This window comes from Microcaecilia unicolor, chromosome 2 (assembly GCF_901765095.1).
Source record: "Microcaecilia unicolor chromosome 2, aMicUni1.1, whole genome shotgun sequence".
Lineage (NCBI taxonomy): Eukaryota > Metazoa > Chordata > Amphibia > Gymnophiona > Siphonopidae > Microcaecilia > Microcaecilia unicolor.
Genome location: NC_044032.1, coordinates 522,122,308 through 522,146,876, shown reverse-complemented (window position 1 = coordinate 522,146,876; position 24,569 = coordinate 522,122,308). Strand labels below are relative to the sequence as shown.

General features: G+C 41.3%; 1 protein-coding gene across 2 annotated transcripts in view; it reads left to right on the top strand.

Annotated features, from left to right (window-relative positions):
• Positions 1-440: 440 nt before the first annotated feature.
• The window catches only part of CCDC149 (coiled-coil domain containing 149), a 179,857-nt gene continuing 155,728 nt past the window's right edge, over positions 441-24,569 (top strand). For both annotated transcript variants that reach the window (XM_030191244.1, XM_030191243.1), the window contains exon 1: positions 441-628. In XM_030191244.1, the coding sequence (XP_030047104.1) occupies positions 581-628 (48 nt within the window). In that variant the 5' untranslated portion in view covers positions 441-580. The remainder of the gene's footprint in view (positions 629-24,569) is intronic.

Sequence of the window (24,569 nt, the reverse complement as noted above, 5' to 3'; positions counted from 1 at the left end):
GGGTTCCTCTTTCCCATATGCATCACTTTGCATTTGCTCACATTAAACGTCATCTCATCTGCTATTTAGACGCCTAGTCTCCCAGTCTGTAATGTCCTCGTCTAATTTTTCACAGTCCTCTTGCGATTTAACAACAACGTGTTCATGCTTTTTCCTTTAGTCGTTTTCTAAAAGCCAGATCTAAGTCTGGGGGAGTCAATGATCGTTGGTGCTGACAAGTCAAGGAAAAGAACCAAACCTGCACCTGCCTCAGGAGCTCCAGTAAAAAGAGAACACCAACGCGTGAGCACAAGGGGTAGGGGGCGCCGAGGTTTTACGTGGCAGCAGAGGATGCAGCGTGACAGGCGGCAGCAGCAGGTAGGCAGATGGGAACGAACAGGTTGTTCGCACACAAGCTCCTCCCTTGCAGCAGGGCCGCTTAAAGCTGACGTAGAGTAAACAATGCAGGGAGGTCGGAGCATGCGAGACGGGGAGGTAGCCAGGGGCTTACGGCTAACTGCATGAATGTCCCCGGCAGGTTGCTGTGCAGCACGATCAGAGTGTCCGGATTATTTCCAGAACCTGGTGCGCCTCTTCAGCCATGAATTTCGAGCGTACTGAGAGCGACTGGCAGGGTCTGGTGAACGAGGTGAGTTTATCACCGTGCAACTAGGAATATGATTGACAGGGACGGAGCTGGCAGAGAAGGGGGATAAGGCTGTCACAGGAGTGCTGCAAACAACAGATCGCCACAGAAAATTGGAAAAGGAAAACCTTCCAAAGAAATAGTCTCGATCTTCCTGCCAGCGCCTCATTTGCTGTGTACCGGCCGTGCAGTTGCAGTGATGACAGCTGGGAGACTGCTGAAGGAGGAGATGGGATCTTTCAGCGAAATCATGGCTGCGAGGAAGGGTTGGGCTTGTTTTCTAGGCTAGAAAGCTTAAAACAAGGGGTGTCTGAGGCTCCTGGCCCGGTATTTCTGAAAGCATAAGGGAAGAAGCCTGGCAGCCCTGTTCCTGCTAAACCAGGATGCATTAAAACGAGAGGGAGGGGCAGAGCGGAGGTTGAAGCCAAGTTGTAGAAGGCTTTAGGGCAGGCCGGCGGCAAAAGCCTTTTCCCTTAAGATTGATAGTGTACTTGTATTTGTTCACATGGTGACAGCTACTAAATGGGGCAGAATTAGCACAAGTTTAAAACTTGTGATCAGTGCTTCAACCCTGTCTACGTATTTTTCATATATGTTTTTATTTCTATCATGCTAAAATGGCTAAATAACAGGGAGAGTATAGCTCTCGTTTACATACCACTTATTACCTTGTATGTATCAGGAAAGACCCAACAGCCTTGAAGTTTCCTTGGGAAATTTAAATACCAGTAGGGTAACAGGTTTTAAAGGAAAACTACTACTATTGATATGTATGGGCTGGAGTGTAAATTTTAAGGGGCTTTGGTGTTAGCTTCAGAACTTTTAGTACAAGAACAGTGCTGGGCAGACTTCTACGGCCTGTGCCCTGCAAATGGCCAGGACAAATCAAACTTGGGTATATATAATCACATACCATGTAAAATGAGTTTATCTTGTTGGGCAGACTAGATGGACTGTACAGGTCTTTATCTGCTGTAATTTACTATGTTACTTATTTCTGTAGTCCTACCAGACCTATGCAGGCCAGGCAGTATACAAATATGTTAAGGAGAGTATCTTCTGGGCAGAGTCTACAAACAGGACAAATATGGGATTAGGCAATTTCATTTATTATGAGAATCATTACAACAGACTGGGTATTGAACAGGTGAATAAGGGGTTAAGAGTTTAAGGAGGTGGCATTTTAGCCTGGATTTGAATAGGGCCAGACAGAACTCTGGAAGTCTATTCTAGCGACCTTGAAACTTTAATAAAAGGTAAAATGAAGTCTGCTACTGAACAGCACACTAAAAAAAAAAAAAAACTCACCTAGGCTGGAAAGGCTTCAAAACAAGACCTCAGCTATTTAATTTTGGACTTTAAAAAATTGGAATGCCCCATCATAAGCGGGGCAAAGCTTACTAAGCCATGCTATAGGCATGCTATCGTTTTTAGTGCACACTAAAAATGATAGCACGCCTTAGTAAACAGGGCCCTTAGACTGTCAAGGGCTGACACTTTTCTTATACTTTTGATGTCACAATATTTTCTTTTACTTCAAAAAACTTAACTTAGACTGTATGTGGACACATGACATATTCTAATTTCCCTAACCAGCATTAAATCCTTTGGGGGAGGAGGAGGTGGTCCATGTCAATGTTTATAATGGAATGATGAGCTCTCTCCCTTGATAAGGACTGTGACATGCTGTATATATGATACTTAAAAAAAAAAATAAGAAAAATTTATTCTGATTCTTCATAGATGTAGTGTAAATGTGCAGAGAAGGACATTCTCCATAGATTAACACCTATTTTTCTTAGAATAGCTAACTTGATGTTAATATTTTGCTCTGCTTACTGAGCAGGCCAATTGAATTCCATAAGAACATAAAAGCACTGGTCCTGGTACAGATTCCTGTAGCACTCCACTATTCACCCTCCTCCATTGCGAAAAATGGCCATTTAACACTACCCCTTGTTTTCTGTCTAATAACCAATTCCTAATCCACAACAGAACATTGCCTTCTATCCAGTGACTCTTTAATTTTCTCAGGAGTCTCTCATGAAGAATTTTATCAAAAGCTTTCTGAAAATCTAGATACACTACATCAACCGTCTGACCTTTATCCACATGTTTATTCACACCTTCAATGAAATGAAGCAGATTGGTGAGCCAAGACTTGCCTTGGCTGAATCCACTCTGACTTTGTTCCATTAAACCATGTTTGTCTATGTGTTCTATAATTTTATTCTTTATAATAGTTTCCACTGTTTTGCTCGGCACTGAAGTGAGGCTTACTGGTCTGTAATTTCCTGGATCACACCTGGAAACCTTTTTAAAAATTGGCATTACATTTTCCACCCTCCAATCTTAGATACTACGGACAATTTTAACAACAGGTTACAGATCACTAACAGCAGATTAGCAATTTCAGGTTTGAGTTCTTTGAGTACCCTAGGGTGCATGTCATCTGGTCCAGGTGATTTAGTACTCTTTCATTTGTCAGTCTGGCTCAGTACATCTTCCAGGTTCACCAAGTTTTCTTTCAGTTCCTCCATATCACTCTTGAAAACCATTCCCTGTACAAGCAGATCTCTTACATCTTCTTCCATAAAGACAGAAGCAAAGAATTCATTCAGTTTCTCCGCTATGACCTTGTAATCCCTGAATGCTCCTTCATGATCCAATGGTCCCACAGTTTCCCTCGCAGGCTTTCTGCTTCTGAAAAATTTTGTTACTGTGAATTCTTGCCTCTGTGGCAAGTTTCTATTCATATTCTATTTTAGCTTTCTTTCTTAGTGTTTTGCATCTAACTTGCCAGTGCTTATGGTGCTTCGTATTTTATTTATTTATTGCATTTTTATCCCCCAATTTCCCACCGTATGGCAGGTTGTGTGGCTTACGTATTGCTAAAAAGGCGGTTACAAAATTTAGATTTGTAGAAGTCTAGTACATAATACAGAAGTACAATAAATTCTTAGGTTGATATATTAATGGGATAAAGATAAAGGAATCCTGTTCAGACGGAATGGAGCCTCAGAAGCTCAGCTGAGATTGGGTGGCAGAGGTGGGGCTGGTGGTTGGGAGGTGGGGCTAGTGCTGGGCAAGACTTCAATGGTCTGTGCCCTGAAAAATGGCAGATACAAATCAAGGTAAGGTATACACAAAAAGTAGCACATATGAGTTTATCTTGTTGGGTAGACTGGATGGACCATGCAGGTCTTTTTCTGCCGTCATCTACTATATGTTACTATTAGCATATTGTGATAGAGGTTAATATTATTATTTCCATTTCTGAACTTTTCTTGATGTATGGTCGTGTGGGATTAGGCAGATCCAGGGGGTGAAAGACTTCTTGAAAATGTGTTTTCAGGTTTTTTTCTAAATTGTAGGTAGTTTTCTGTTTTTCAGGTCTTTGGGTAGTGCGTTCCAAAGTTGTGTGCCTATAAATGAGGCTGGCGGCATGTTAAGATTTTGTATTTTATACCTTTACAATTGGGGTAGTGAAGGGTTAGGTAGGTTCTTGCTGTTCTCATCACGTTTCTTATTGGTAGATCGATAAGTTCTGTCATGTAATCTGGTACGAGCCCATAGATGATTCTGTGGACTATTGTGTATATTTTGAAAGTTATGCGAACATTAATAGGAAGCCAATGTAAGCTGCTTAGGAGGGTTTTCGCGCTTTCAAAGTGTGTTTTTCCGAAGATGAGTCTAGCAGCCATGTTTTGTGCTGTCTGTAGTTTTCTTATGATTTGATCTTTGCAGCCTACGTAAATACTATTGCAGGAGTCTACGTGGATTAGCATCATGGTTTGGATCATGTTGCAGAATGAATCCCTGGGAAAGTAAGGTTTTATACGTTTGAGCTTCCACATAGTGTGGAACATTTTCTTGGTCGTGTTCTTAGCCTGGCTTTTTAGCGTTTAGTTTGTGGTCAGTTGTTATGCCTAAGATTTTCAACTGGTCTGAGATTGGGAGGGATGAACCCTGTGCGTTAATTGCCAAGGGGGGAATATTATTGTATTGGGACGAGAGAATGAGACCTTGGATTTTCTCTCTCTTGACTTAACTTGAATGCCGATGCCCAGGATTCCATGTTGGCCATGCTGTTTATTATTTCCTTTGTGTCCTTTTTCAACTGCGACTTGCTTCTGATTGGCCTGTTAGGGATTGAGCTGATGTCTGAGGCTGCAGACGTCAGATCTATTTAAACCTACCTCTCCCTACAGCCCATGCTTTAGCGTTGATTCCTTTCAGCTGAAGCCTTTTTCCCTCTGTGCTAGTAGCACACCGTGCTTTCATTGGAGTTTGCTTGCGCTTCTCTGTATGCTGGTTGTTCCAGCGTATGCATGTTTGCTTCCCTAGCTTAGCTGCTTTCCTTGATTACCTTGTTTCCGTGCACCTGTGGGTGCTCTGTTTGCTCGGTCTCTGTTTGCTGGCTGAGTTCTGGTAAGAACATTGTTTTTTCCTTTGTTAGCTTTAATCCTTTGACTGCTGTGTAAGCCCTGCTTCTTCCTGACTTGTGTTAAAAGCAGCCCTTCTCTTTGGCCTGTTTTTAATTCTTTGTCTGATGTGTTTGTCTCCTGATTCTTATGAGCATTGCCTTTATCTGTTCGGTATACGAATAGGCAGCTTTCCCTGTTTGCTTGCTTTTCCCTTTGTCTCTAGTGTCTGTTATTTGCTGTGTGGCACAGCCTTGTGTATTCCTATAGGTGGCTTCCCTTTACCTTGAGTGCTGTATGGTACAGCCTAGAGTGTTCCTGTGAGTGGCTTCCATTCTTCCTTGAGTGCTGTGTGGCACAGCCTAGTGTATTTGAGTGCTGTGTGGCACAGCCTAGTGTATTTGAGTGCTGTATGGTACAGCCTAGAGTGTTCCGGTGGAGCTTCGTTCTTATAGAGTCTGTGTCCCATTCTGTCCTCGGCTTTCTTTTTTTTTTCCCTGTGAGCTCTGCCTCTGCTACTTGTGTTTCTGTGTAGCTAGGGTTACCATATGGCTCCAGAAAAAGGAGGACGGATTGAGCCAGCCGGGTTTTACTTCCATTGCTTTCAATGGAAGTAATTGAGCCAGCCGGGTTTTACTCTTCTATTGCTTTCAGTGGAAAGCAATGGAAGTAAAACCCGGCTGGCTCAATCCGTCCTCCTTTTTCTGGAGCCATATGGTAACCCTATGTGTAGCCTGTACTTGCCAACTTTTTGTCTGTCACCCTTCCCTTGTCTCACTAGCTAGCGCTGTGTGCGTTGCCATGTGCTCCATTCTATCTCCCTTTTCAGCTCGTGCTAGTTGAGTGTGCGGGGCTTTGTGGCTGTGATATTGCTTAGCGCCTGTTTGATCTGCCCTAGGCCTTGGCCAAGATCCTTCCTAAGCCTCGGTCTAGGCACATGGGCTCACAAACAGATTAACACTCTGATAGCCTCTTTCACTTCACCTTTTAACCATGCTGGCTGTCGTTCTTTCCACCTTTGTAAGTACATGGAATACTTCTGGTCTGGGCTTCTAAGATGGTATTCTTAGACAACATCCATACCTGATTTAAAATCCTAACCTTTGCAGCTGATTTTTTTAGCTTCTTTTTAACCATTTTCCTGATTTTATTGTAGTCGCCCTTTCAAATATTAAATGTTCGTACAGTAGATTTCCTTTGTGACTTCACTCCAGATATTAACTCAAGTTTGATCGTTTTATGATCATTGTTTCCCAGCAGACCCAACACTGTGCCCTGCATTCCACTAAGGATTAGATCTAAAATGGCTTCCTGTCTTGTTGGTTCGTTGGCCAGTTGCTCCAAGAAGCAGTCATTTATTATGTATAGGAACTTTACCTCCCTAGCGCTCCTTGATGCAACATTTATCCAGTCAATGTTGGGGTAATTGAAATGACCCATTATTATATGGTTGCTCAGTTTGCCTGATTTCGTAATTTCTGTAAACATTTCTTCATCTATCTGTTTGTTCTGTTTTGGTGGACGGTAATAGAGCCCTACCAGTATACTCCTTCCTTTCACACATGGATTTTTCTATCCATAAGGATTCCATGCTGCTATCTATTTCATTTAGAATGTTTATTTTGTTTTACTCAATTCCCTCTTTAACATATAGCGCAGTCCCCTTCCAGTTTCATCAACTCTATCATTGTAATATAATTTGTACCCTGTTAATAGTGTTTCACTGATTGTCATCCTCCTTCCACCAGGTCTCTGAGATACCTATTATATTTGTCTCTTCATTTAGTGCTGTATACTCTAACTCTCCCCATCTTATTTTTTAGGCTTCTAGCATTTGTATAGACACTTCAGATTGTGTCCCTCCCCCCCCCCCCGCATCTACAAGCTGCTTGGAAGTTGATGGGGATAATTTGCATCCTTTACTCTACTCTCCCCTTAAACACTCCTGGCTTTCACCATTGTTGAAACCTCTCTATTGGGATTGCCTAAATACTATGTTTCAATAGTGTTCTTCAAGGATACTCCACACTGAACTGTGTGCTCCTGGGCAACTGTTGCCCCCCCCCCCCCCCCCCCTCCCCCCCCCCCCCCCCGTGCCAGTTTAAAAGCTGTTCTATCTCCTTTTTAAATATTAGTTTAAAACTATGGAAGCTATTTAAAGAAGAAAACTGTCTTTATCAATAAACCTACAATTTCTCTTTTATCCATAATCTTTAAATCACCAAAGCATAGGCAAATAATGTTCACTCACCCAGAGAAATGTCATCTTTTCTCAGAACTTCTCAGAAAATTCCTGACATTTATGTTTTACATCTTTATTTAATGTAGTACTTGGATAATTTTTAACTGAAATTCTCTCTTGAAAGTTCAACAAAAAATAACATGCAGCAGAAAATAAAGCTAAGTGTGCTCAGTTTGAATGCATATGAACACATGATTTTGTTAAGGCACTTTGCACAAACTGGAGGGTTTTTGACCGATCATTATATGTTGTCTGTTGAGACATTGAGCATAGAAACTCTTTGAGTCTGCAGACGATCTGTTGTGACGTAAGTATTGGGAATTTGCCCAGTCCACAGGCACTTCTGAGGTCTTTTACCTCTGCACTTTTACATTTAATATCTTTTTTTTTTTTTGATCCATTAACTTTTTGGTTGAGTTCTAACCTTTTTTTAAACCCAGATATGCTAACCGCTGTTACCACATTCTCCGGCAATGAGTTCCAGAGCTTAGCTATTCGTTGAGTGAAAAAATATTTTCTCCTATTTGTTTTAAATGTATTTCCATATAAATAAGTTTAAATCAGATCAGGAACTGCAATTCAAACAAGTCTTTCCTGATTTTAGATTGTGATCCTGTGATTGAAATAATACAGCTGTGCTGAGAATATACTTACCTTACTTTAATATACAAGTATATGGAACAAACTCCAATGTGTGGGAAAAGATCCTCTAGTTTGTGATAAAGCAATTCAGACCATAGCATCAAGGGTGGCAAACACAATACAAATGACCCCTCCCTTAACTAAATTTGATTGCAATTCAATTTATGCAGGTATTAAGCGAGTCTCCTAAGAAAACTGCACAAAATACAGCTGCCACCTTATATATAGATCGCCGCATTATGTTAAAGCGTCTCCTCTTAAGGATCTTAATTGGTTACCCATCCAATGAAAGAATTTCATTTAAGCTCTGTGTTCTTGTTCATCAGATTCTTTGATATCTCACCATCTTATATGATAGATCTCATTAATTTGCCACCACAAAATGCCACATCATCTAGAGAATAACTCATATTACATATTACATTTCCCAAGTTGTAAAAACTTAATTTACAAAACTATCCTTAATGCTAATTTTTATTACCAAAGGACCAAACTCTGGAACTCATGATTATATGTCGTTTAGAAGTTAACGTAAAATCCACTTCCTTAGATCTGTGTTTTTTTTAAGTAGTTGTATTCTTGTAATGCTTCTTCATAATTTGTTATGTAAAGCCGGTTTGAACCTGAGCTTTCTTGGGAAAATGTGAGGTACAAATGTCATAAATAAATAAATACTGGAAACCGTATAGAGGAGGCTTCCGGGGCATACCGAAGGCAGCACTTTCATCGCTGAGACGCTGCTGGCGGGCCTGGAAGCTTGGAGACCTGCAGGAGCAGAGTGGGCATGGAGTGAGGAGGGAGAGAGTGATATCATATTAGTCAGGGGGGGAGGAAGGAGGGAGAGCGATGCCAGCCGGACCAAAGGGAAAGGGGGGTGGAGAGAGGAAGATGTGATGTGATGCCAGATTTAAGGGAAGAGGGGTGGAGAGAGCGATGCCAGACCCAAGGGGAAAGGGTGGTGGAGAGAGGAAGGAAAGCAATGACGGGAATGGGGAAGGTGGGGTGGAGAAAGGAGTGAGAGTGATGCCAGATCAGATGGAGGCTGAGAGGCAGGCAGGGAGAGAAAGGTGGGACGCATGAGGGAGAGGAGACTGGGGAAAAGCTGGATATGGGGAGGAGGAGAACGAGATGCAGTACTATGAAGAGGGAGAGAGATACTGGCCCTGGGGTGGGAGTGCAGGAGAAAGAAGGGTGAGCAACATGGGAAGGGAAGGGGGACACGGAGGGCAGATGCTGAACATGGGGGGGGGGGGGGGAACAGGGAAAGGGATACAAAGGGGAGGATATGGACTCTTGGGGGTTTAGTTTAATTTTTGTCTACATATTTCTATTTTAGTTTGTGGTTACTTATTCTGTATTTGGTGAGGATGTATCTGTGTTCTGTTTGTGCAAAAAAACATGGCTTTCTGTTGGCAGGATCATTTTTACTAATGTCTAGTTTTACAATGGGTGTATTGATGTTCCAGTGCTCACTTCAGTGTGTAAGATGCTGCCTTTCCTAGGTACATCCTTGTTGTGTGACTCGTGGATTATTACTAAAATTAGTATTTTCATATAGAGGAGGGGATGGTAAAAAAATGATCGGCCCCGCATGTCAAATATGCTGGTTACGCCACTGATCACAGAGGATTATTAAGTGAATGAATGAGTCTTTTGTGGCCCCCGCTATGGCAAGTGACTTCAGCTTCTGGATAAGTGCATTTCCTTGGGGTCTAGCAGCACCATCCTGTCCCTGGATCTTTTCTTCCTTGTTTCAGTCCCTTTGAAAGTCTCTTAGAAATGCAGCTTTGATTGCATCATTTCACAGTTTTCCCTTGCAGGCTGTAAAATCTTCACTAATCCAGTTTATCTGAATAGGTGACCTTTTTGTTCTGGATAAATGCTCCACTGCTACAAAATTATATGGGGTAATTAAATGTGGTGCTGTGTGTTTCGAAGGGTGAAGGTTGTGCACATATGGAGACTGGGGTCTATGTGGATGTGTGTGTGTATGTATAGGAGTGAATATTAGGTTGGGGCAGGTGGCATATGTGTGTGTGCAAAGGGGGGGACAGGGGGTATGCATGTGTGGGTGCATGTCTGGGAGAGCAGAAGGTTGTGTGTGAGCATGTTTGGGGGAGTATGTAGGGTGTGTGAATGGTGGGGTGTAGAGTATGTGGTAGTTGAGGAGTAATGTGGGGGTATATGATATAGGAGGGGAATATACAGTAGGGCGCATTGTACATCTTGCAGCACAAATAGATGAATAGTCAGACAAATGGCTTTTGATATTTAAACATATGATAGGCTCACAGACGTGGATCTCTCTGTATTTCATCATCACTATCAGGCTTTCTATCACTTTTATGGATAAATCCATTCAAAGTGGTTCACATCAAAAATAAGATAATTAAGATAGAGAAGAACAGCCAGAGATTAAAAGTCAGAATCTTAATCTTACTACTTCCAAAATATGTGTGTTTTGTTTTAAACTGTTCCTAAACAAAGTTAGTATTTCCCTTCAATCCAGAGGCAATTTATTCCAGAAATTGCCTAGCACACTTAAAGCTTTTTGTCTACATGTCACTCTAGGACAGGGGTTTTCAACCTAGTCCTCGGGACACACCAAGCCAGACTGGTTTTCAGGATACTCAAAAATGAATATTGTTAATATGACTATATTTTTTGCCCCACGTCCTCAAAGTAAACAGGCAGATTGCATCTGTGTGAACTTCCATTTTTTTTGTTACATTTGTACCCCGCGCTTTCCCACTCGTGGCAGGCTCAATGCGGCTTACATATTGTATACAGGTACTTATTTGTACCTGGGGCAATGGAGGGTTAAGTGACTTGCCCAGAGTCACAAGGAGCTGCCTGTGCCTGAAGTGGGAATTGAACTCAGTTCCCCAGGACCAAAGTCCACCACCCTAACCACTAGGCCACTCCTCCACTCCATCTCAGAGTTGACAATTAGCAGATACAAGGGGCCACCAAAAATGGATTTAAACCTATTATTAGTATCTATTTTATTTTTAATTTAATTGGATTACTCGGGTCAGAGAAAGTAGATAGGCTATGACTCTAGATGCAGTCATTAATCAGTGGTTCCCAAACCTGTCCTGAGGGCTTCCAAGCCAGTCTGGTTTTCAGGCTAATTTGCATGCAGTGGAGGGCTGTGTATGCAAATCTCTCATTAATATTCATTGTGGTTAGCCTGAAAACCTGACTGGCTGGGGAGCCCCCAGGGCAGGTTTTAGAACCACTGCATTACATTATGGATAATTACTGACTATACCAAGAAATGATGTCCAGTATTCTTTACAGGTGATTTTCAAAAGGTCCCCTAATGTTAGGCACCAGTATGTTGCACACTAAGGGGGGGATTAAATATCGCTCAAAAATTGGCACAGGAAAAATCAGTGCCCTTCCCTCCCAACTATAGCTGGCGCCTACTTATTCAGACTTTTGGTCTGCTGATAAAAACCACCTTTTCAGGGATGCCTATACTCTGTGATCTCTCCCATCTAGGAGTACCCTAGTTCTTCCTTCCCTCCTGGCCTCTGTCTCCCTCTTTCTAGCCAAGACACCAGCGCCATGTATTTCTCATGCTGGAGCGGTTTGGATTGTATGTAATAGCACTCTGCCTTTGTCTTTGTTCTGCTTTGCCTCTCGGCCCTGTGCTATGCCCAGTGAGTTCCTGCTTTTTTTTTATTTTATTTTTCCTCTTCTTCTGTCTTGCTTATCTAGAGGGGCATTTTCGAAAGAAACGTTTAAGTCAGAATTTGGACGTTTTACAAAGACGTCCAAATTCCGAATCGGGAAGAAGGTCATTTTTGAAAAAGATGGGCATCTATCTTTTGTGTTCGAAAATACTATGGATGTCCTGTGATTTGGACGTTTTGTGATTTGGACGTCTTTGATTTTCGGCCATTTTCGGAAAAAAAAGTCCAAGTGTAAAACATCCAAAGTCAAGCCATTGGGATGTAGGAGGAGCCATCATTTTGACATCCCAGGACAACAATAGGGCACCCTAGGGGACTGCAGTGGACTTCATAAAATGCTCCCAGGTACACATCTCACCATTGCTCCTTTACCTTGTGTGCTGAGCCCCCCAAAACCCACTACCCCCAACTGTACACCACTACCATATCCCTTACGGGTGAAGGGGGCACCTATATGTGGGTACAGTGGATTTCTGGTGAGTTTTGGTGGGCTCGCAGTTTCCTCCACAAGTGTAACAGGTAGTGGGGGAATGGGCCTGCGTCCACCTGTCTGAAGTGCACTGCACCTACAACTAAACTACTCCAGGGACCTGCATGCTGCTGTCATGGACCTGAGTATGACATCTGAGGCTGGTATAGAGGCTGACACGTAATGTTCTTCAACACACTTTTTGGTGGTGGGAGTGGGTTAGTGGCAACTGGGGGAGTAAGGGGAAGTCATCCCTGATTCTCTCCAGTGGTCATCTGGTCATTTCGGGCACCTTTTTGTGCCTTATTCGTAAGAAAAAACAGGTCTAGCTCAAAACGTCTTAAGTTTTAGTGCTGGACGTTTTTGCTTTGTTCCACTATGGCTGAAAGATGTCCAAGTCTTAGGAACACCCAAGTCCTGCCTTGAACACACCCCTGGCACATCTACTTGAGATTTGGACGTTCTTCTCACGGAATTTATTGAAAGACGTCCAAAATTAGGTTTCAATTATACCGATTGGACGTTATGTGTGAAATGGATGTCCAAATGCTGATGTCAATTTTTTGGACGTCCATCTCTTTCGAAAATGAGCCTGCTAGTCTGTTATATACTTATAATTTATCTGCTTTGTTTAATACTATGTAAACCGCTCTGAAGGCGTGTGCCCTGGGCGGTATATCAAAAGATTAATAAACTTGAAACTATTCTATTAAGGGCTAACTTTAGGTGCAAGCACTTGTGCAAGCTCAAAAGCTGGATGCTTGTGCCTAACTATTAGATGTGTAACTGTTAGTATTCTATAACTCGCTCACTTAAGTGCTAGGCATGCCCCTGACCTTGAGTGGCCCCCTAGTCTTTGTACTTTTGGAACGAGTAAAAAAATCAAGTAGAAATAAATTGTTTAAAATTATTAATTTTTTTTTTTTTACTTGTTTCAATAGTACAAAGACTAGGGGACACTCGAAGTTACATGGAAATAATTTTAAAACAAATAGGAGGAAATATTTTTTTCACTCAACAAATAGTTAAGCTCTGGAACTCTTTGCCAGAGGATGTGATAACAGCGGTTAGCGTATTTGGGTTTAGCTGCCTGTGCCTGCAGTGGGAATCTACTACTACTTAACATTTCTAGAGCGCTACTAGGGTTAAGCAGCGCTGTACAAATCAACAAAGAAGGACGGTCCCTGCTCAAAGGAGCTTACAATCTAAAGGACGAAATGTCAAGTTGGTGCAGTCTAGATTTCTTGAGTAGAGGTGTGGTGGTTAGGTGCCGAAGGCGACATTGAAGAGGTGGGCTTTGAGCAGTGATTTGAAGATGGGCAGGGAGGGGGCCTGGCGTATGGGCTTGGGGAGTTTGTTCCACGCATGGGGTGAGGCGAGGCAGAAAGGGCGGAGCCTGGAGTTGGTGGTGGTGGAGAAGGGTACTGAAAGGAGGGATTTGTCTTGAGAGCGGAGGGTACGGGTAGGAATGTAAGGGGAGATGAGGGTAGAGAGGTAAGGAGGGGCTGCAGATCGCGGGCATTTGTAGGTTTTATTTATTTTATTGCATTTGTATCCCACATTTTCCCACCTTTTTGCGGGCTCAGTGTGGCTTACAATATGATATGAATAGTGGAAATACAATTTGTTACAACTTGGTTATGGTTTACATTGTGCAGAGTTATGCGAGACATTCGAAGTATCGTTCAGGAATATAACAATGGAACACATATTGAAACAATGGAAAGCTTAAAGGGCAATATTAAGACATGAAGACATATGGTATACATATTTCTGTGAGTAAAGGTATGAGTGATGTGAGGTTAGTAGGAGAAGCTTGAACTGTATGCGGTACCTGATCGGAAGCCAGTGAAGTGACTTGAGGAGAGGAGTGATATGAGTATATCTGTCCAGGCGGAAGATAAGATGTGCAGCAGAGTTCTGAATGGACTGAAGGGGGGATAGATGGCTAAGTGGGAGGCCAGTGAGGAGTAGGTTGCAGTAGTCAAGGCGAGAGGTAATGAGAGAGTGGATGAGAGTTCAGGTGGTGTGCTCAGAGAGGAAAAGGCGAATTTTGCTAATGTTATAGAGGAAGAAGCGACAGGTCTTGGCTATCTGTTCCCCAGGACCAAAGTCCACCACTCTAACCACTAGGCCACTCCTCCACTAAGATGTGCTATAGGCTCGCTAGTGTTTTTAACGTGCGCTAATGCTAGAGAAACCCATAGGAATATATGGGTATCTCTGGCATTAGCGTGGGCTAATTTTTATCACGCACTAAAAACTTTAGCTCACCTTCGTAAACAGGGCCCTAAGTCTGTTACTCTATAGCTGTAGAATGATGAAGAACATTAGCAAATTAGACTCTATGGTGTGATCTCGCTTCCCTCATACTTGATGTGAGACCAAAAGAAAGAAAAGGGACAGTACAAAACAGAGGTGGATGGCAGAGAAAGGTGGGGGAGGGGAAGAGGTAATTGGGGGAAGTGCACAGGAGATGTTTGCTTCACATGCCTCTTCTGAACCACATCTCAGAAAATGCAGATGAGCACTGTTCAGCATGGTTCTCATGGTCATAGTGTCCCTTCCCCAAAGAGCTGAATTAAGGTCAGATATTGGAACCAAATCGGACTTCTGCAGTGCTTTCAAATGCTGCACTGGAAAGAAGTACAGCACTTAAAGGAGTAGTCACATTTCTGCATGTTGTGTAGTCCTTGCTGACTTTGCCGCTGTAGGCTTTGGAAGTATCATTTTTATTTGATTTGGCTTGTGAAATCCCATTATTTTGTCATACAGGAAAATTTGTTTTTCTCCTAAATCTTCCTGGAACATCACAAGACTCCTGAAGCAGGCGCACAAGCGCCGAAACACGGCTGCTGTGTCGAGTCATTTGATGACCAATAATAAAGACTTTGTTAACTACATACGACTTCCCTGGGTAATTGAAGGAGCCAGATCATCCTACTCCTCTTTTTGCTATGCTCTGTAGTCCTAACCGAAAGCTATGAAACTAAAATTAAATTGACAATTATTGAGCTAAAAGGTAAAATGTCAGACTTTATTAAGCTAATTAGTTATTGGAAAAGCTAAACTAATTGTTTAGTTCTTATCTGTGCAAAAGTACTTCAGATCTTCAGATATGTTTTCCTAGGCTGCCAAGTTTCAGTAAATTCACTGGCAGAAAAAAAGAAAAATACAGAATGACTCCTGTGTAAAAATAACTTGTGACAGAGATGCAGAATGGTGTGGGCTACAGGAGCCATGGTCCTACCTAGATTTATCCTACACAGCATCAGCAATTAGAGTGATGGAGACCAGGGATAGAGCTTGAATTGTTGCGCCCCCCCCCCCCCCCCCCAAGGAAAGAAATATTTTGCTTCCCCCTGCATAAAAGGGTGAATCTCGGCACAGTATTGTAACCCTATGGGTTAAATTTTAAAAGATTACCTAGCTTCATCTAGATCTGGTGTAGAGGCAGTGAGCAGTGCAGCATGTACTGAGTGTTCAGCATGCCAATGGAACTCTCAGGAGAGTGACAAACAGCCCAGGCTGGCAGTTGGGAGGGAGCTGTATTGGTGAGAACATCTTACTAGGAAAAGACTGGAAGAAAGTTGATGCTGGATATCATCCCCTGAAAGAAAAGGAGCCCACCGTCCAAGAGAGCCAGAGAGAAAACAAAGAGAATAGCTAAGTGACTGGAACTATTAAGAAAAGAGCACATAAGAGAAAATAGTAAAGGAAACCTGAACAGTAAATGAGAGCTAACTAAAAGAGAAAAAGAGAGTAGTGGAAAACTTACCTGTTGAGATCCTTGAAGGTCTCAGGAAATCTGAAAGATAAGAGAAAAGAAACTGTAAAGAGTCTAGTGTTTTGCAAAATTGAATGTGCTTCAATGATTTATGTGACTAATATTTACACTCATCTGAAAATGCTCTCAGTGAGACTAAACTGATTTGTGTTGCAAACCTGTAACTAAAATACATATGTTAAATTTGCAAGTTGGTAAAATTTCATTAACATTTAAATATAATTCAAATAATAAAAAAATATTTTCTTTTTATTGTTAAACTCCCTGGTTGGCATTGAGTCATTTTGGGGAAACACTGTGACATATTTGGTACCATCATTGTCATACCTTGATCTGCCACCAGGGGGTTTACAGTATTTTTATGTAGTCTGAGTTTTTAATACTGCTTTTTTTAGTTCTTCAGCTAGGCACAAAATGGTGAGAGAAAAATATGTGTCCCTTAGGTTTGGTTGTCAATAAAGGTCTGGCAGACTGCCTATAGGAAACAAAGTTGCCAGGCCAGTTTATTTCACTGGAATGGGAATTTAAGATGTAGGTGTGTGCATAGAAAAAACTTTTGTGTGTTTTTTTTTTTTGCAAATTTTGGGACATTGCTTCAGTTAAGAAATTTATGTATATAAAATATGATTAACAGATAAGAATCAAATATATATATATTATATTCATATCACACGCTGTAAGTGTGGGTGCTGTGCAGCTCTGGGAAGGGGGGAAGGGAGCACATCAGAGTTGAATTTAGTGAGTAACATTGTTATTGGTTTAATCATGAATTAATAATGAATGCAGTTGGTGGGCAGACTGAATGGACTGTGCAGGTTTTTATCTGTTATGTACTTTGTTACTATAAAGTTTAGACACATGTAAGTTATGAGGAGGGATCCTGTGAAGCTTGAGGAATGGTGTAGAGCGTGACAGATAAGATTTAATGCTAACAAATTCGGCAACTGGGCTGTAAAAACCTGAGGGAACAGTTCACTATAGGGAATAAAGGTTTTCTGTGCATGAGAAAAGAGCAGAATCTGAGGCTGAGCATATCTAATGATATTAAGGTGTTCAAGCAGGCACAGTGAAGGTGACTACAAAGATGATGAAAAAACATCCAGCGGAATCAGTGAGTTCATATCAGAAGTTTAATTCACAAAATGTAATGGACTCAACACGATTCATATTTCGGCCAAAGAGGCCTGCTTTGGGAGTCCCTGTAGTATGCAAGTATTACATTTCTGAGCATTCTATAATGTTAGTATATAGTAAACCAAATAATAGATATGTAAAACAGGAGCGTTCACAGTCGAGTCACCACAAAGGCACAACAACCAGTGGCGTTCCTGGCCTGGATGGCACCCGGGGCGGAGCACAGATGCGCGCCCCCCCCCCGCTAAATGACACCTTCGCCCCTCCCCCCAGCGAAATGACACCCCCCCCCTGGGTGCACGCCTGCTCCGAGTTCGCTAAACTTCGCTTCGCTGCAGCTCCCTCTGCCCTGGAACAGGAAGTAACCTGTTCCGGGGCAGAGGGAGCTGCAGCGAACGAGCGACGAAGTTTAGTGAACTCGGAGCAGGCGCGCGCCGCGGCACCCCCCAGCGGCGTGCACCTGGGGCGGACCCCCCCCCCCCCCCTTGGTACGCCACTGACAACAATACAGGAGCTTTCTCAGTGAAATTCGCCACAGAAGCACAACTGGTGAATTTGACTGTGAATGCTCCTGTTTTGTTGCTGTGCCTTTGTGGTGACTCGACTGTGAATGCTCCTGTTTTACATATCTATTATTTAGTTTGCTATCCACAGACATTATAGAACGCTCAGAAATTTAATACTTGCATACTATAGGGACTCCTGAAGCAGACCTCTGCAGCAGAAACACGATTTGTGTTGAGTTCATTACATTTTGTGAATTAAACTCCTGATGTGAACTCACTGAGTCCGTTGGATGTTTTGTTACCATCTTTGTTGTCACCTTCGCTGTGTTTGCCTGCTTGGTTTGACCTGCACGAGGTTTCTTTGTTCTTGTGTGTGTGTGTGTGTGTGTGTGTGTGTGTGTGTTGATTTAAGGTGTTCAAGACCATGGCAAAATCCAGAAGGATACTTGGGTGCATAGGAAGAGGAATCATAATGGCCAGCAGGAAAAAGGTCATGATAATACCACTATATAGATCTCTAGTGAGACTTCATTTAGGGCCTCTTTTATCATGCCGCGCTAGCGGTTCCCGCACAACACTGCCTAAGGAGCCCATTCAAAGTGAATGAGTTTTGTCGGCATTGCTGCACCCGGGACCGCTAGAGCAGTTTGATAAGAGGCCCTTAAGACTACTGTGTAGAATTCTGGAGATTGCAGCTTCAAAAGGATATGAACATGATGGGAGTCAATCCAGAGAGCAGCTACTAAAATGGTGAATGCATTATAAATATTTTTCTGGAAGAAAGGAGGGGCTGGGGAGACATGATAGAGGCATTTAAATACGTCCATGGTATAAAAGCACAGGAGACTGGCCCATTTCAGCTAAAACAAATCTTTGGAACAAGGGATTTTAGGATGAGGATGAAAGGAATTTGATTTGATTTATTATCTAAATATACTAAATTTACCCCAAAGCATCAAAGGGGTGTACAATAAAATTATAACAAGAAGACAAAGTTTAAAACAATATTAAAATAAATGCATAAAAATCACACTCCACCCCCCCCCAAAAAAAAAATCTACATAAAATACAAAATATCACTCTGTACAATTTTCCAAAGAAAAAGTCTCACTTATACAGTTTCCCAGGAGAATGTACAAAAACGACTAGTCAAAAGGTAGGTATGTTTTATACAGTTTCCCCGAGAGAATTTACGGAAAAATATCACTCTTTTTTTTATAGTTTCCCGAAGGAGCATACATAAACCCAAGTTTTAAAGGCCTTGCGAAACAACATCAGATAGCTATCAATGCGTCTAATTTCCTATGGCAAAGAATTCCACAAATGAAGGTCAGAATAACAAAAGGCCCAATTCATAGTGGAAGATAATTTAGCCAGAGGTAATGGAGGAAATAGACCTGTAAAGATTGAAAGGAGGTATTTATTTATGGATAAGGTGACAGTCACATGGAACGGCTTTCCTGTGGAGGTAATGGAGACAAGGACAGTAACTGAATTCAAGAAAGCATGGGAGAGACAGGATCTCTGAGGGAGATTAACAGATTTTACAGTTTAGCAATTGGTATGGATGGGCAGGCGGGGTAGTTGGGTGGAGACTACCAAATAAGTGAAAAGTTTCTTCATATGGTAGACTGACCCCCACCTAGTGCACCTCTACTTACTAATAGGTAGAGATGTGGCCAAGGCCAGTATCGTGGAGCTTGGAAAATGTTTGGACTGTATTCTGGTGCACAAATCTGTAAATAGTTATTAGTGTGAAAGACCGGGTATGTCCACCTCCTTCTGACAGTGAGGAATATGGAATGGCCTTTCCTGCTCAGTACTTCAAGTGACCCAGGCTGATTAATTGGGTCTGGGCTCAATAAGACATTGTTCTGACACAGCATGGCAGGTTTTAGGTTCTTAAGTCAATCATTGCAGAGTATGTATGCTAAATGCAACTGCATACTTTGTACTGTTATATTATGTGTATTGGGGGGAGGGGAGAAGGGCCTAGTTAAGGAGCAAAAAATAGCACACTGACGTTTTTTAGCTGGACAAAAAAGGGGCAGTTTTCAACCAGGTCTTTATGCTGGTAAAATGTTTGAAAATTGTTCCCTTGAAGGTTTAGGTATAAAATGAATGTCCTTCCACTGGATAGTCGATCTCCAAAGCTTCATCCACCCTGTGAAATCAGTTGCTTGGTAGTTAAGCAATTTAGGTAGTAGCATCGAATGAATGTCGTATACTTTTATGGTTTCTTTTATTACAGTTGTGGTTTGTTGTGCTCCTGATAGCAAGGAGTCAGTTTTCTGCTGATTTTCATGCTTGCCTTTGAACAGGAATGTAATCAGAAATAATACAATTTATCTTATTTTAAACACAGAATAACATCATTATATTGAATGCTAGGCCTTGGTAACTTTTGTCCTAAAAAAGAACAAACCCATACAAAAATGAACCAAAATAAACTAAACTTCAGTACACAGGAAAATTCACACAAATATCATCAAACTTTTAAATCAACTCAAAATATGTTTTGTTTTCATGGAGGGTGATTTTCCCAAAGCCATTTAGCTGATATCCAGGTGAATTGTTCTCTTCTAAAACTGCTTCCTCTACCCAGTTAAATCATGCTTGGGTTCTGTAATGTGTGCACTTTTGACTGGGAAGTCTTTAATCTGGGGTGGGGATGCATGGAGCATATACTTGGCATCCCCTGCCCCTACCCAGAGAACATTTTTAAAAGTTCACTGTTGCTCTCTTGGTTCACTTCATTATACTGGCTAATGTTCCAAAGAAAAGCAACACAGGCATTTTTCTCTTTGAAAATGAGCCAATGAACTGCGAACTGTGTGGGCTATTAAAAAAAAAAAAAAAAAAAAAAATCTTCCATGATAGGGGAGGTAGTTTGAAGGTATAGATGGCCAGTCCCCCCCCCCCCCACCACCCACCTTTTGCTTCTTGGTCCCTGCCTGCTAAATGGTTTTAAAGGACAGGCAGCAGCAGGCAAGATTATATTTGCTTTGTTTTATTTCTATTTATTACTTTTAAAGTGGACTAACACAGCAACCATACTACATTGTTGTAGACAGTGACACTCAAATCCTGACATTTAATGGGCTACCAACATGCATTTTATTGATCATTTTATATACCATGTTTCTGTGATACAATCATCACGGTTGACATATTGCATTCAGGCACTTTTCTCTGTCTCTTGTGGGCTCAAATCTGTTTTTGTACCTGGGGCATTGGAGGGTTAATGTCACAAGGAGCAGCATTTTGCTGCAACTAGCTATGATGGGAACAGTACTTAGAAAAGATGTTAAGAAAGGTCTGTTACACAATACACAGTATTTTCTGTTGGTTAAGAATGAAACTGTTGATCTTTCAATCCACTTCCAATCCAATATGATTTACTTATGCACTCTTATTTGTAACAATTGTAAAATTATTATTCCGTTAATATGATTGCTATGATATTCTATGTACCCATCTATATCTATATTCTGAAATTCTTATCCTATAATTTGTACGTGTTGTTATAACATTTTGTAAGCCACATTGAGCCTGCAAATAGGTGGGAAAATGTGGTAAAAGTGCAGCAAATAAATAAATAATCGTATGTCACAGAAGACTTTTGATTTTACAGACAATTTGGGCCCCTCGTACAAAGCAGTGCTACCGATTAGCATAGGCTGAATGCGAAGAAGCCCACTTGCATTCAGTGCAATGCTAATCAGTAGCGCTGATTTGTAAAAGGAGCCCTTTATTTGAGAAGTCACTGTTCCTTTTGTACATTTTGTAGCATTGTGATATAATTGGTTCCACTAGTACTCTATTAATTGGAATGTGGACATACCGAAGTCTGAACTCACTGCCGGAAGTCCTGTCACAGCAGAAATTTCATAAAAAAAACAAATCCCCCTATTGCAATAAAGTAATAAAATATATTCTGTACATATATAATTACATATATTTTATAATCTAATTTTTGTTATATATGTATATATGGGTGGGTGTGGCGGGACTAAGGATATGCATTTAGTAGCATGTATTCAGTGTTTCTTAACAAATTTACTGCTTGCAAAATTGATTTACTGTTTATTAACCTGTAAATTAAAGCACATACCCCCCGGATTCTATATAGCATACCTTGAGATTGGTGCGGATTCTATATCAATGCGCGTAATTTAACAAGCTTAACAAGCTAATGAGCACTGATAACAGCACTTAACGAGCAATAATGAGCACTAATTGGCACTGATTAAAATTTAGACACAACTCGCTAAGCATATTCTGTAACAATATGCGCTGAACTAACGTTCACAGGCAAAGGGGGAGCGATTATGGGTGGGGAAATGGGCATTTCATAGGCGTTCCAAAATTTATGCACCTAGTTATAAAATATGACCCAGTGCCTCTAAATCTACGTGCTCGGATTTAAGCCACTTTCTCACTGGTGTAAGTGGGTGCATATAGATTTAGTTGCTGAAATATCAACTCAGCATATTCTATAATCGGCGCTTAAATCTAGACACCTATTATAGAATACGCTTAGTCGGTGCTGATTTTTATTTTTTTAGGCGCCTCCCCCATAGTGCTCCTCTTACAAAGAGACAATACCAATTAGCCTGTGCTGAATGCGAAGAAGCCCATGGGAATTTAATGGGCTTCTTCATATTTAGCACGCCGCTAATTAGTAGCACCACTTTGTAAATGGAGCCCATAAAGTCAGGTTGCATGCATTAAAAAAAAAGTTCATTAATACATATGTGTGAAGGTAACAAAAAAAAATGACTGAATTTAAAAACATTTTTTTGGAGAGAGAGGTTAAAAAGCTGAAAATGAGCCAACTATTTCTCTATGCACATCCCGCGAAGACACCCCTTTGCCCTATGATAAAATGATTGGTCTTTCCATATAATTACTCCTTAGTAAGACCAATCATTTTATCATAGGGCAAAGGGGTGTCTTCGCGGGATGTGCACAGAGAAATAGTTGGCTCATTTTCAGCTTTTTAACCTCTCCCAAAAATTTTTTTTTAATTCAGTCATTTTTTTTGTTACCTTCACACATATGTATTAAAACACCAACACTACAGTTTCCTCTTAATAAACTGTAGTGTTGGTGTTTTACTAGTGGGTGGTAGTGCAGTAATTTTTCTGAGGCAAGCTTTTTTTTTTTTTTTTTTTTTTTTTTGTAGTCTAAGTTGTTCCCTGATGGGAAAAGACGGTAGGGAGGCTGATTATGTTTTCCTTGGAGGAGTGAGGAGCTCCTTGGAAACTGAAGAGGGAAAAGAGTTCTAAGCGTTTTCTTAGCTTATCAGGTATATCTGAGATCCAATGGTAGACGTTTACATCTAAAAACTGTGGGCCCCTAGGGTGGGTGTGTGTGCGTGGGGGGTGGGGGGAGACCCACATTAGACGATGCAGGAGCAGCTCTCTGTGATCCTTCTCCTTTCCTAGGTCTCCAGTACATCAAGGGCTGTTTGGGTGGAATTTATACCATCAATTGTCTCATGTTTTAACTTGTAATATGATTTTGCTTCCTATCAGGAAATGTTGATTGTAAGGTGGCAATTTCATAACAGTATGCTTATGAAAAAATAAAATGTGCCTTTTTTATAAAGGCAACAAAAGTGCCTATATGCTTTTTATAAAATATGTTCCTATGGTGACCACCTTTTATTGCAAATTTACACTTGCTCAGAAGATGTAAATGTATGTATGTGCTTGTGTGTTTTATTTATTTATCATACATTTACACTAACCTCCTAATTCTATGATCTTAGCACTTAAATGAAGCATCATTTGCTCCCTAAGGGCCCTGTTTACAAAGATGCGCTGGTGTTTTTAGCCTGTATTAAAATTAGCACGTTGTAACATATATTCCTGAGGGTGTCTACATGGTTAACATGCGCTAAAAACGTTAGCGAGCCTTATTAAATAGGGCCCTAAGATTTTAGCTCTTATGCATATGAATTTAACATTTATGTGCATACAGCAATATATACATTAGCGTGCAAGCTGCTTAGGACTAGATTCTGTATTTATTTTATCTACTTATTTCAATGCACTTTGATATACTGCCAAAGACCTACACGGGGAGGTGTATTTTCAAAGCACTTAGATTTACAAAGCTTCATAGGCAACCAAGTGAGAGAGAGAAAAGATGAGTCTTTAAAGCTTGTTTAAAGGCCAGAAGTGATGGCTGATTTCCTGATTTGAAGCAGTAGGCCATTCCAGAGTTTAGGGCCAAGGTACCTAAATGCAGTGTCATGGGAAATGGTGAGGCGTAGCTAGGTGAAGGGAAAGCCAGGAGATATGTTGTCAGCAGAGTGAAAACGGCGAAGGGGAGCACAGGGGATGTGGGGCCTACTGAGATAGGAAGGGTAAGAAGGAAACCTAGATTGCTAAACCATTAGGAGAATTTTGAATTTGATCCGAGCAGAGACGGGAATCCAGTGTTCAGCTCGAAGGAGAGGAGGGATGTGGTCAAATCTGTGAGGAGCTTAACTGCAGTGAACGGAACAACTTGTAGATGGAGGGCATAGAGGGGGATACCAGCGTAAAGCTATTCTATAAACCATGCTTACAGTTAGGCACAGTTTATAGAATGAACTGCAACTATATTTAGGTACAACCATTTACATGGTTGTACCTAAATGTAGTTGAAGTTCATTCTATAAACTGCATTAATGAAAACCTGGTGTAAATCCCCATGCCTAAATTAAGCGTGAATCCCACTAGTTCTGTAACAATGAGCATAAATTATAGGAATGCCCCTGCCCTGCCCTGCCCATGCTCCTCCCATGGCCATACCCCCTTTTTGGATCCAATCACTAGAATTTACACATAGTAGATGACAGCAGATAAGGACCTGTATGGTCCATCCAGTCTGCCAAACAAGTGCACTTCTTTATAGAATACACCTAAAAAGATGCGCATGTAAATTCTAATTATTTGCTTTTTATTGCCCAATTAGTGTCGCTGATTGGCTCATTATTTGCATGCACAAATTGGGCATGCGCAACTCAAAATGCCATATATAGAAT